The sequence below is a fragment of the Nyctereutes procyonoides genome, unplaced genomic scaffold (assembly GCF_905146905.1).
Source record: "Nyctereutes procyonoides isolate TBG_1078 unplaced genomic scaffold, NYPRO_anot_genome, whole genome shotgun sequence".
Classification (NCBI taxonomy): domain Eukaryota; kingdom Metazoa; phylum Chordata; class Mammalia; order Carnivora; family Canidae; genus Nyctereutes; species Nyctereutes procyonoides.
In genome coordinates this window covers 1263503-1277069 of record NW_026575151.1, presented here as the reverse complement: position 1 = coordinate 1277069, position 13567 = coordinate 1263503, and the positions used below count along the sequence as shown (strand labels likewise).

General features: G+C 40.7%; 1 protein-coding gene across 9 annotated transcripts in view; it reads right to left on the bottom strand.

The window, feature by feature from the left end:
• Window positions 1–3199: 3199 nt before the first annotated feature.
• FAM13A (family with sequence similarity 13 member A) overlaps window positions 3200–13567 on the bottom strand; it is a 310890-nt gene continuing 300522 nt past the window's right edge. For all 9 annotated transcript variants that reach the window (XM_055312970.1, XM_055312972.1, XM_055312971.1 and 6 more), the window contains 3 exons: window positions 9119–9315; window positions 8445–8546; window positions 3200–5273 (listed from right to left, as the gene is read on the bottom strand). In XM_055312970.1, coding sequence (XP_055168945.1) covers window positions 5147–5273; window positions 8445–8546; window positions 9119–9315 — 426 coding nt within the window. In that variant the 3' untranslated portion in view covers window positions 3200–5146. The remainder of the gene's footprint in view (window positions 5274–8444; window positions 8547–9118; window positions 9316–13567) is intronic.

The following is a 13567-nucleotide window of genomic DNA, read 5'->3' as shown; positions in this document are numbered from 1 at the left end:
CTCCCTTCAAACTGAAATGTGCCTTTTCTTTCGAGTCGCGGTTTTCTGCTGGCCTTACTAGCTTCAGAGTGGCGAGTGGCTAATGTATTTACTATCATGGCCCAATAGACTTTGGAAATAAACTTTTTTTTTTTTTTAGCTTAATGCCTTTGTTTCTGCACCTCTGTGAATCCTTTTATTTTAGTGTTTAATATTCACAGATGTACACATCTGTGAACCCATCACCCCATTAAAATAGTAAATGTATGCATCTACTTTCCTTGTGCCTTTTTCTGATCCTTCTACTCTGAAGCCATCAGTCTACTTTCTGTCACTATGGATTACTTTGCATTTTTCTTTCATTTTCTTAAAGGCAGCTGAGCAGAGAGCACAAGCCCATTTTTCTACCTAGAACCATGGGCATGCCTAATTTGTAATGAGTTTGCTTCACCTTCCCGTGACCTCTCTGGAGCCAGAGTAACAAAAACTTAATCCTCATGAGGCTGCTGGGGAGCTCAGGGAACAGCAGTTATTTCTTACCTAAGGCAAACCCCACTGGCAGCTCAGTCATACGTTCCTTTCCTGACTGTCAAAAATTTCAGAACATTCACAGTTAAAAATATTTTATTTCAGTTCATACAAAATAGTCATGTACAAAAATGTACACAACATTTTTTCATTCAGTTTACATTTTAAAAAAGGACAGCTGTAATTTCAAATCCTTTCTGCTTACATGTCATGTAAACATTGTTCTGGGCCCATATTATTAACTAAAATTCTATCTACTCTTGGAGATTTTCAGGACAGTATGGATAGATGCTTTCAGATTGAGAATCAGATCTGCCCAACCAATTTCTCGAGCCACGCACATGACCACAAGAGCAGGGCGGGTTCCAGGCAGAAGGAGTCTCTAGAGACATAACTGCAATTTCACAGCCATATGAACTTGTGGATGTACATATTTCATTTTATATACACGTTTGTGTAAATCTGTAACTAATCTCAGCCTGTGTACGTACTTCTATTATGAAGGATCATAGAAGAGTGCAAATGCCCACAGGGGCACAATCGCTACTCTGCCATTGACCAGCGCCACCATGCAGTGCCTGCCTTACAGATCACCCTTGTGTGGAGCAGGCCGTGTTGACCATGTAGAGTGTTAGCATGCAGAATTTGAATAAACATGTGGAAATAGATTTAGCTAGTCTTATGACAAAATGCACTCAGTAGTACATTTTGAGGTTACTGAAGAGTACGTTTTATGGGTCAAGTGGAGAAAAAATAAAAGTGGGGAATAAAAGGAAAGAAAGCACATTGTGATGTCTGCCACACATACGTACTTCAGAAGAGACACTGCTTCACACTTCCAGACGGCTTTGTCCCTCCCTATTGATGCAACCGAGTGGATACTGAAAAAGAACATAAAGGAGGTGTTGGTCTTGCTACAAAAACCACCTCTCCCCATCTAGGGGTGAAAAAATCCTCTAGGACGCAGTGTGTCAGGGAGATCCTTCTTGAATGCAAAATAGAATTTTAGACTACAGCCAACTTTTCATAAGGCAGATGATGGTTTATGACATTCAACTATAAATAGACCATCAAAAGTTTCTTAACACTGTTAAGAAAAGTGACATCTCCATTTTCAGATTAAGAGTCTCTTTTCAAAGGTTAATCAACAAACTGAAATCTGATTTTCCTTGTAAATATGATCAGTTCTGTATATTGGGCCCAATTCTGTTTGCTGAGAAGTAGGAAGTTCTATTAAGAACCAGCATAATCGGTTACCACGGCAGCCCCTTTTATAAACCTAAATATTCACCTTATTAGGAATTCCAAGCTCAACCACATTCACAAATGCTCAGCCTCAGGAACTCTAGGACTGCAGGCCTCAGGACATCTCCGTGCAATATTCATGATATAAGCACAGCCTTGCAACATTGGTCCCAGGCTAGAAACGCCACACCTGGGAGCAGGGACACTCTGCAACAGCCTCCTCCGCCACCACGCAAGCATTGCATCAGAATGAGACAAAGCCAAAATTACACCGATGTTACAAATAGATACGTGGCTGATCCCTGCCTAGGCAATAAAGAATACACTTTTGACTTCAAACTGGCAACTAGATGGAAGAAATCTAATTTTTAGCTCTCAATGCATTATAGCTAGCATTAAAAAAAATCAGTTCTCCAGTTTGAAATTTGGTTTGGTCTTCCATGGAAATTTCCCCTGAATTCAGGCAGATAGATCACTGAGGTTGTGTGAGCTTTCTTCTAACAGTAAAGATAAACCAACCATCTGAAAGTAAGCAGGCCCTTCTCCTAAACCTTGCACATACATGTCTGAAAAGTGAAATTCAAACTAAATGATTCAGAGACGAAACGCAGTAATGATACCATACCGACCGAACATAAACATCTATTTCAATGTTTACTCCAGACTGAACACAAAAAAGCAAATGCTTGTGAAAATTGCAGGCCTCTGCCATTTCTAATTCTTACAATCATACAATCAAGTTTATTCATGCTTCGCCTTTACTTATCATTGTTATTAAATAACCCCTGACATTTATTTTGTTGGCATGTGCCAATAAACACACATTCCCAAGAGAGCAAAGGAAAAACCCCAGTCCCGAGTATTCTGTGTGAAGCCAATTAAGACACTGCCTCTAGGGCCTTGAGACCCTGGGCTGCAGAAATGGTTGCTGTGGAAACAAATTTGCCTCAGCATTTCTGGCAGAGCCAGAACCTACTGCCATGTCTTCAAATAGGATCTGGTGTAAACAGAGTTTTTCCACCCTTAATCTGGGCACCATTCTATAAAGTTAATATCGATTAGAAATTACAAAGGAGAACACGACATTCCATACACAATTTATTTGACTGTAACTTGGTGTTTTCGTTTATTCAATCATACAAATTTGAATGGGGAGTCCTGGATAAATCTTTTCCTTAATTTACCTTTGGCAGAAACTACAGATTTCAAACATTTAGTAACTCCTCATTTATATAGCATGTTTCTTTTAAAATTCTGTAGCATATTAGTATTTTCAAAACAATACTCTTAAACAGATGTGCTTTAAAGGTTAACTGGTAATGATTTGATTTATATTATAGCTTATTTACGAGAATAATTACTCAAAAAGGACAGACTAGACATGTATTTCTTTTAAAAAATACAATTTTTGGTCATGTGAATGATTCATGTTCAGATTTCAAAAATAGAAAATGTCCTAAAGTGCTTAATTTTATTTATAATATAACTCCTTGAAATTATAGTGATCTGCAATGTAAACAGTAGAGCAAAGAATACCAAACTACATATTCATGTACAGTTAAATTTGTAGGGTTATGTACCGTCTTTCAATGTGTGGATTAACACAGGGCACTTCCAACACACAGCTCATGCTTCTATAGGATTATTTTTAAGAGCAAACTTAAAGGTATTCTTTTCCCCCTCCTCCCGACTTAGAACAGTTTTCCATTGTTTCCAGTGGAAAACTGGACAGCTTCCACCTCACTTCAGCAATGGAAAACACCTCCGTAAGTCAGTCCCATCCGACCAGTTTCTCAAGAACTCATTTTGAAGCTGACAACTGGTCAGTAGAGTTTTATGTTCTCTTTATTTTTCTCTTCTTAACAAACAAACCAAAACGGTATCCTTTAAGATGGCAACTCTCAAAACCTATAGGAGGGCAGCCTGACTTCCTGTTCATCCTGTGGTGTTATCTTCAAAACGGCAGAGGCTGCTCAGATGCCTTCTCCTGGCAGCCAGCAGCTGGTGTGCACACACCAGAGCCCACCTCGCCGAGCGCAAACCCGGGCCTTGGACGGAAGGCAGAAGCAGAATTCACTTTCTTCCGTGCAGACACAGAAGGTTCAAAAGTAACAACAAATCACAAGGCGACATCAGCACAGTGAAGAGATGAATGATCTGGTGTTTTAAATTCCCTGGTCTTCCCAAAATGTCTGATATAGACAGCTTTTGTGATATAGTCTTTGAAAAAATTATAATCATTAAGTGACCACACACCGTTATTTTTCTTCTTATACATGATCTTGAAAATAGTGTGATTTGGATTCTGCCTTGGGCTGAGTTCTCAGGGCTACATGTTACCCCTCAGTGAGGGGATTTTAGTGCAGGTTTACTTTAGAAAAAACCTTTAAACTCTGGTAAATACTCGGAAGGCTTAGAACACAGGCGCTTTCTTTCTCTCTCTCATGATCCTCAACACTTAAGCTAAGAATTAAGCAAGATCCTTTAATGCGTGGCTAGAGCCAAAATGAAATCAAGCCCCAAACAGGATGCCATAGCATGCTGGCTTTGCTTAGTGTTCGATGTGAAAATCTGAGACCAATTAAGTGCAATCCACGTTCGGGAAAGAATCTTTCAGGCTCTTCACCCTGTTGCCTGATTTCGAAATCAGCAATAACCTAGCTATATTCCCTCTGTCCTCCGCAGATGATCCAGTCCTAGTCCAGAATCAAAATTCTGCGTCAGCTGAGGGTGTGTTAAAGAAACACACCAGCAAACAGATGACTGTGCCACTGAGCGGGGCGGACACGGCTCCCGTCTACCTGAGAACCAAGGGGGGGGGGGTCCATTCACGCGACAGGTGAGGGACAGCTCTATGGAGAAGTCATGGGAATGGCCCTGCGGCAGCAAATAGGGCTCCAACGCACGTTCCTGCTTTCCTGGGTGCGAAGAGAACATGGACCTGCATAGCAAGCTCGCTGTCCAGAGTGAAGTCCTGAGCTGGTTGGTTGGTTGGTTTGTTTTTACATCACAGTTAGACATGTTTCTCAGTTACCCAGGGGAGAACAGTGTGTATTCTCTGCAAATGAGCGGGTGTCCATGTAGTGATCCACCACCACTAGCGCTAGGAAGGCTTCCCTGGCGGGGCCACGTGTGCCTGCAGGGTCTTGTCTTTTCCTCACCAAATTCTTAAATGGAGGCAAGTTGCCCTCTTCCATCTAGGCAGTTTCTGCGGCAGGCAATGGAAACCGGAGCTGACCCCCGAAGGCCCGGAGGCGGACGGGCCACATGCTTTGCAGGTCCAGTACCAGTGCTGCCTTCCAGTTTTTGCAGAGCCGCTATTAACTAGGGGAAGTGGGTGACAAGCTCGGCCCGCACCTTCTGCCCCCTTTGCTCAGGCTGGGGGCTGGCCTCCTCACATGGACTTGGAATCAGTGTCTCTCTTGCTGATGAGCACCTCCAAGAGCCTTAGTTTCGCCTTTATGTGCTTATATTCGTTGTATTCTTCAGCCATGGGAGCCCGGTCTTCCTTCTGGATATTTCTAATGGAAACAAAGGGAAGGAGGGGTGAGGGTCATCTAGGGGATACTGCTCATCAGGTGAATTATCATGGTGTAGAAACTTTGCAGTTTATCAACCTGTAGAATCAGTGTTCCCAAGTGTTGCTTGGTATCAAGACTGGAGCTGGGTTTGGACAAACAGAGAAAGATAGCTTCCCCCAGAAGGGACCATGCAATTGAATTTTTAGAGTTAATCTGGCATCCTGTAGAATGGTACGAAGGACTACAAAATGCAGAGATTTTCTCTCTCTGCTGCTGGTATGTATGAATGCATATTAAGAGCCTCCATAGACTGAAATCCTTTATTTATACTTCCTTTTCACTTGTATCTATTTCATCTAATGAACCATTAAGTTTCTAATTAGCAACTGGCATACCCATAATTTACAGGTTGAAGAAAACAGATAGTTAATATCCTAATTATAAACTTAGTCTTGGAATTCAGCGATTGGATCACATAATACTAATAAGCCTTTACAGTTTACTAATTTTATATGCATTCTTTTTATATGTGCAAGTATTCATTGAGAGCTTATTACAGACCAAGCAGTGTGCTAAGTACTCCGTCTCCATGGCCTAATACGACCCTCACGAGAATGTGATGAAATGGTGCTACTGCCTACATTCTCAACCAGTGTGAGGTACAGTCCTGCTTCTCATTTCACTTTGAAATGCACATGTCAAACATTCAAAAACAGGCTCCTTTTCTTCTTACTAAAGAGAAAATATAAGAAAGGGAATAGCATGGGGCTTATTTAATTTTGTTCAATGAACTAAAAAATAAACTGATTTTATTCATGCCCTGAGCCTTGTTCAAGTAAAGGGCTCTACATGGCTTCTCAGCAGAGGGCAGTAAAAGGAACAGCAATCTAACAGTTGCCTTCACCTTGCTCTTTGAGGAACTTTGCTCTCCTCAGATATGAAATAATGGAACCAGATTTAATGATGTCTGAAGTCAGAGATAGATTTATTTATTTATGAATGAGAGACACAGACTGAGAGAGAGAGAGGCAGAGACACAGGCAGAGGGAGGAGCAGGCTCCCTGCAGGGAGCCCGATGTGAGACTTGATCCCAGATCCCAGGATCACAACCTGAACCGAAGCCAGGGGCCAAATGCTGAGCCACCCAGGCGTCTCTGAAGTCGGAGTTTTAAACTTGTATGATGGGGTACCTAGCTGGCTCATTTGGAAGAACATGTGACTCTTGATCTCAAGGTTGTCAGTTTGAGCCCCAAGTTTGGTGCAGAGATTACTTAAATAGATAAAAACTTTAAAAAAAAAAACTCGTATGATGATTATAAATTTCCATCAGCTATACTTTCTTAAAACTTGTGAAATTTATATCATTTTATATATTTCCTCATGTACAAGATATCTGTGCACAAAGTGACTATAATTATATGGAAAAAAGATAAACAGACAAACCAAAAATATGTTTAGAAGAATAATGGAACAAACATGAATCCTGGTTTGTCTTTGGTTATTATTATTTTGCATATTATTCCTTTTGTCTGCCTATCGGTATTTTCTAAATAGCCTACAATGTATGGAGAAAGAAAAGCAAATATGTAGGTCTAAAAATTCATAAATCTTTTTTTTAAAAGATTTTATTTATTTGTTTATTTATTTATTTATTTATAAAGATTTATTTATTTATGATAGACATAGAGAGAGAGAGAGAGAGGCAGAGACACAGGAGGAGGGAGAAGCAGGCCTATGCCGGGAGCCCGATGTGGGACTCGATTCCGGGACTCCAGGATCGCGCCCTGGGCCAAAGGCAGACGCTAAACCGCTGAGCCACCCAGGGATCCCCTAAAGATTTTATTTATTTATTCATAGAGATGCAGAGACAGAGAGAGGCAGAGACACACACAGGCAAAGGGAGAAGCAGGCTCCATACAGAGAGCCTGACGTGGGACCCGATCCAGGGTCTCCAGGATCATGCCCTGGGCTGCAGGCAGCGCTAAACCGCTGCGCCACCGGGCCTGCCCAAAATTCATAAATCTTAAGAAAGTCACCATAAGACAGATTCAAATCAGGGATGCTAAAAAATAAATTTCTATAAAAATAAAACTGGAATAAAACACATTTTAAATGCCAGTTTAATATTTATGGCACTTTTATTTCCCAATACTTTTGAGAAGTAGGAAAGGGGACCTTTTAAAGAGAAACTATATTTATACTGCTAAATAATTTGGATTAAATAAAATCATTTTAAAGTGTTAAAACTTAACTCTATGTAAAAGATGCAAATCTCTTCCCTGTCCTGCCTTGGTCTTGCACTGCGACCTGGTAAGAGCTGTGTGCAGTCACCTGCAAACAGGGGATGCTCTTCCTTAGCATGATGTTCTACAAAGTTGATTAAGACAGGTCTTGAAACTCACTTGAGAAAGGCACCCTGTCAATCTCATGGACTTACTGCTTCTTGTGTATTTTTCATTCAAACCTGACAAACTATCATTTCTGCTTTTAAAGTATGCTGAAAACACCAAGATTTAAAGTTTCCGTTTCCTGGGCAGCCTGGGTGGCTCAGCGGTTTAGTGCTACCTTTCCCAGGGCATGAACCTGGCGACCTGGGATCAAGTCCCACGTCAGGCTCCCGGCATGGAGCCTGCTTCTCCCTCTGCCTGTGTCGATGCCGCTCCCTCTCTCTCTCTCTCTCAATCTCTCATTAATAAATAAATAAATACATCTTTAAAAAAAAATAAAATAGTTTCCCTTTCCTTATTTCTCCTTCTAGTCTATTAAGACCAAAAAAAAACAAAAAAAAAAACAAAAAAAAACAAAAAAACAAAAAAAAACCCCAAAACAAAACAAAACAAAACAAAAAAACCAAGACCCAAAACAAAAAACAGTGCTGTCAACTGGAAACTTAGCTTCAAGCTGCTCATTTTAATTAGAATTTGATGGGACAGTTTAGTTTTATAACCTTTTAGCTGAATTCACATCAATCTTCGAGACTATCCCAGGAGCATTTCTTGTTGAAGGACTAACACAAACTCCCCACCTCACAGTGAACCTCCCGGGGACTGGGTTACAGGGAGGATGCAGAGGGCTTCCCACGTTGGCCGCACCGCACAGATCTGACAGGAAGAAAAGAGGGGTGTGCGTGTGTGGAGGAGGAGGGGTCGGGGGAAAGAAGACATGCGCTACCTTCCATTTTGTCTGAAAAAATTGTCTTCAAAATCACGAAGTTTCTTTCGAATCCTTTTCTTTTCTTCTCTCATTTCCTGAAGGTGTTCCAAGAGTTCTGGTCTAAGAAGGGCAGAAAAATTTCAAGAAAATTGGGTTAAATCTGAATGGTTATAAATACAATGAATGTGCAACTCGACAGGGGCTGTGGAGACAGGCAGGAGCATGGACACGCAGGAACCGTTGAGGGAGCCGAGAGCCAGCAGAAATGGATGTTTTCCATTCTCTGAATGCCAAAGGTGCTGGTGACAGGCACAGCTCCGGGGGCTCCCACAAACCCCTGTTACTCAGGAGTCCTTAGGGCTTGTGGACTCCCGGGGCACTTTATCAATTTGCCTTGAAGGAAAGACGACATCTGGTACATGTTAACTGAACTGCAGAGTGCACAACCACACAGCAGTGCCACTGCAGGGACCGGACTCTTCAGGCAGATCTCACAGGTTCCCTCCTATAACATGCACTGGAGAACACCAAGCACTGAGGCAGGAGTTAAAAATAATTCACCGTTCTATCTACACAGAGGTCCCTCAGGTAAGTCACTTGTGTTCTGTCATCTTATTTAAACACAAAGGCTAAAATATTTAAGAACAGCATTTTCACCAAAACATTTCAGCCCCACCGCTGAAGAGACATACATTGAAGCAGCATGGAGATTCGAAAGCCCGGTGTCCTGGCTGCATTTTGACGGTATTTTATCGTCCATCGGGGAAATAAATCCATCAGCATCATCTTCAAATTGGTCCAGGAAGCACCGTGCACTGAAATCAGTCTTCAGAGTGACTGTGAAGTCTGGCTTTGTGTTGCTATCGTCCTCCGAACCCTCGTCTTCTTCCTGGACACGCACAGCAACCCCGATAAAAACCCGGTTACTTTTCCTGGCCCTCTTGCATCATAGGTATCACATAATGGTCACTTAATTATCCAGACACCATATGGCTTCTACTGTATCTACATTTAGCAACACATATGTACATTATCCATATATAGCTGAATATCAACAGGAACACAAATACTAAACACAGCCACTCAGTAGGGGAAAAAACTATAAAAAAATTAGTGTACAACACAATTAACAGTTGTCAAGGCTGAGGGTATGAAGGAGCCACCATTATAATTCATACCTTAAATCAACTGAAACAAAAGAATAAAAAATTTGCCAGCTCTGTGATAATACATCACAAAATCCACCACCAGCCATCAGTGCCTTAGGGATTTCATTAGTTGTGTACCTTGGAAAGCATTTTTTATTAAGCTTTTAACACCTTCAGAAATTGAACAATACAGCCTTTTATTTAAGAGTTGAGATTATATTGGGATCCCTGGGTGGCGCAGCGGTTTAGCGCCTGCCTTTGGCCCAGGGCGCAATCCTGGAGACCCGGGATCGAGTCCCACGTCGGGCTCCCGGTGCATGGAGCCTGCTTCTCCCTCTGCCTGTGTCTCTGTCTCTGTCTCTCTCTCTCTGTGTGACTATCATGAATAAATAAAAAATTAAAAAAGAAAAAAAAGTTCAGATTATAAAATATTTTGTGGTTGCTTGATACACAGAATTTTAAGAAAGTTTTGAGAAGATCAAGACGTTTATGTTCCCATTATTGGAAATGTAACTCTAAGTTTTTTTTTTCAAGGAACTTCCAAGGGCCACTGCTGTATTTTTTAGCCTCCAAGATTTTAAGAAGAGTCTGATATTCTCTGTCTTGGCAATGCAATTAGAAAAACAATGAAATCAGATTAGAGTTTCTTAGTGCTAATTTAAGTCTAAGGATGAAATGGTGTCAGTCTGAATGGAAGATTTTAAAAGAAGTAATGTACTGCCAAAATGTACAGTCAGACTGGATGAGAATATCCTAATATCTGAAAAATTTATCTTTATTTTTATTTTTTTTAAATTTTTATTTATTTATGATAGTCACAGAGAGAGAGAGAGAGAGAGAGAGAGAGAGAGGCAGAAACACAGGCAGAGAGAGAAGCAGGCTCCATGCACTGGGAGCCCGACGTGGGACTCGATCCCAGGTCTCCAGGATTGCGCCCTGGGCCAAAGGCAGGCGCCAAACCACTGCGCCACCTGGGGATCCCTCTGAAAAATTTAAAACGTGGTTAGGAGCTACACAAACAACAGCAAGTAGAATGTCCACTGTTCCTGTTAAACCAAGTGGCTCCAGTGCCAATGCAGCAAATTAATCTCAGGAGGCAGGACTAGTTATCCCTGCTGGTCAAAGTACAGGTATGCAAACTGCCTGTAGTGGATTTTCTTACCAGGAAGTTTGGTATGTTTATAATGGTGCCTCTGAGGAGAAATAATGTGAATTAACAAATGAACAAGCAGGAAAAACAAAACAAAAAAAGGACTATATCAAAACTATGATGAAAGCATTGCTCTCAAGGCACCAAGAGAAAATTGGTAAAAACTAGGCAGCTTTTTCAGATTGTCTCTGCTGTGACTTCAGAAATTCCATCTCTGCTTAGAGTAAATGTCTCATTATTCATTTTTAAAAACTGAAATTTTTAAAGACATTTTTAAATTTAGAAAGTAAAAGTGACTTTTAAATTAGTAATTTAAAAGTTTCTCTTTTGGGCACCTGGGTGGCTTAGCAGTTGAGCGTCTGCCTTTGGCTCAGGGAATGATCCTGGAGCCTCGGGATGGAGTCTCGCATTGGGCTGCTTCTCCCTCTGCCTATGTCTCTACCTCTCTTTTTGTGTCTCTCATGAATAAATAAGTAAAATCTTAAAAAAAAAAAGTTTCTTTTTTTTATACAAGTAACAATTCCCACTTATGTAGTTTTTTTTTTTTTTTACCACTTATGTAGTTTTTAGAAGGATTATTTGAGATAAGCTATGTAACTGACAAGGTACACCTGCCACAGAGGCAGTACACCCCCCCCAACTACCCACTCCCCCACTGAAGACCAGGTGGAACCACTTGATCGTAAACTCCATGGAGGCAGGGATTTGGGCCTGTTTACTGCTGTTCCTAGAGCTTAACCAATGCCTGCACATAGTAGGTGCTTAATTAATATCTGTCAAACAATCTAGTGGTCCAGTTTTATTTATTTTTATTTTTATTTTTTTAATTTTTATTTACTTATGATAGTCAGAGAGAGAGAGAGAGAGAGAGAGAGAGAGAGAGAGGCAGAGACACAGGCAGAGGGAGAAGCAGGCTCCATGCACCGGGAGCCTGACGTGGGATTCAATCCCGGGTCTCCAGGATCGCGCCCTGGGCCAAAGGCAGGCGCTAAACCCCTGCGCCACCCAGGGATCCCCTAGTGGTCCAGTTTTAAAAGAAAAATACAAATTACTAGAAGAGTAATAAAGTCAGGTGTCTAGGCCTAATCAATTATATCCCAAGGTCTTAAGAGAACTTAAAAATGGGGGGATGTGTCTTCCCCACAGTGAGAACTCAATGTATTTAAAGATGAAGCTAAACAAAACTATTCTTAGTAAGCTTAAAAATCATAGGAAAAAATGACAAATTATATCTTTAAATTTAAGACCATCAAGTTGTTGTGGATATTGGGTAGATTCTAGAAGGAATGAATACATAGATAATATGAACAACTGAAAAAGAGTCCATGATCTACAGTGACTAGCGATGTCTCCCTTAAAACAAATTATGAAAACCAACCATTTTTCCTTTTTTGATAGGATTGGCAATAATATTTGGATTTCAATAATGAATGAAGTGAACTGATCTATGAAAGGAAAGCTGATGGGGTGCCTGGTGGCTTAGTCGGTGGAGCATGTGACTCTTGGCCTCTGAGCTGAGTTTAAGCCCCACATTTGGTAGTAGAGATTACTTAAAAATAATTTTTTTCTTCTTTTAAAGAAAGCTGATCGTGAAAATTTGTTCAGAGTGATGATGAAATGATGTGAATCTGGAGGGAAGTCTATAGCAGGTCTTTACCTGACCCAGCCTTACTCAATACTTATCTAATTACTTGAATAAAGACACAAAAGGCATATTCACAAAATGCATAGATAATGCAAAATAGGTAGGGCTATTTGGTATGCTGGAATACAAAATCTAGATTTAATCAATCTCATAAGGCTGGAAAAGTAGTGTGACAAGTAACTAATTGGAAAAATTCAAGGTCCTTCAATTTAGGTTAGAAAAAAAAAAAGCTGGACATAGATGACAAGCAATTCATGGAAAAGGAAGCTAGGGATTGCATAAATCAGCAGAGAGATGGGGCCATGGGCAGTGTTCTCACCTGGGGGTGACTTTGACTCTGGTGGACCTTTGGTAAGGTCCGGAGCCATTTTTGGTTACCACAACTGAGAAGGGGGTGGCTGTAGTGCACTATTGGCATCTTGTGGATGAAGGCCAGCCCCCAACAACAAGCTATACGGCCCAAAATGTCTACAGTGTGGAAGTTGAACGCATGCTGAAAGAGTACAATGAACTCACAATACATAGAGAGTCATGTAGGTATAGACTTGTAGAACAAAGAGCACCGGCCATGCGGTTAAGCTCAGGACTAGTCCTTGGTCCACGGTCTTGCTGGTTAAATCCTATCTCAAATCATGTTGAGTTCTAGGTATCAGTGTATCAGAGGATATAGAGAAACTAGTGTGTATGGAGCAGAACCACGAGGTTGCTGAAAGGTCTGGGACCCATATCACATGAGGAATAGTAAGAAGAACTTGGTAGAAAAAACTTCCACAGGGCAGGTGACTGTAAAGGTATGAAGGGCTTTCAAAGAAGCAGTTATACAATTATGCTCAATCCATGTTGTTCCAGAAGGTGACACTAAGCCCATTTAGTAGAAAGCAATACATCAATAACTATGAATATTTTAATTTTAAGTTAATTTCATACTTATCCAACATATATTCTGAAATTGCATGTTATATAATTATTGTCCTTTAGCATTTTAATAATGATGATAACACTAATAACATAAGTTTTTAGTTACTACTGATGCTTAGCTCATGAGATGAGTGACCTCACTTTTCCATTGCTATAAACTTTTCAAGCTTGAGCACAGAATCACTTCTTTGGGATAGTCTCTCTATTCTGTCAGAGACGTTTTCAAGGAAACTCTATACTGGATAGAAGAACTGACTAGACTATCTCTAGGATTTGGGGG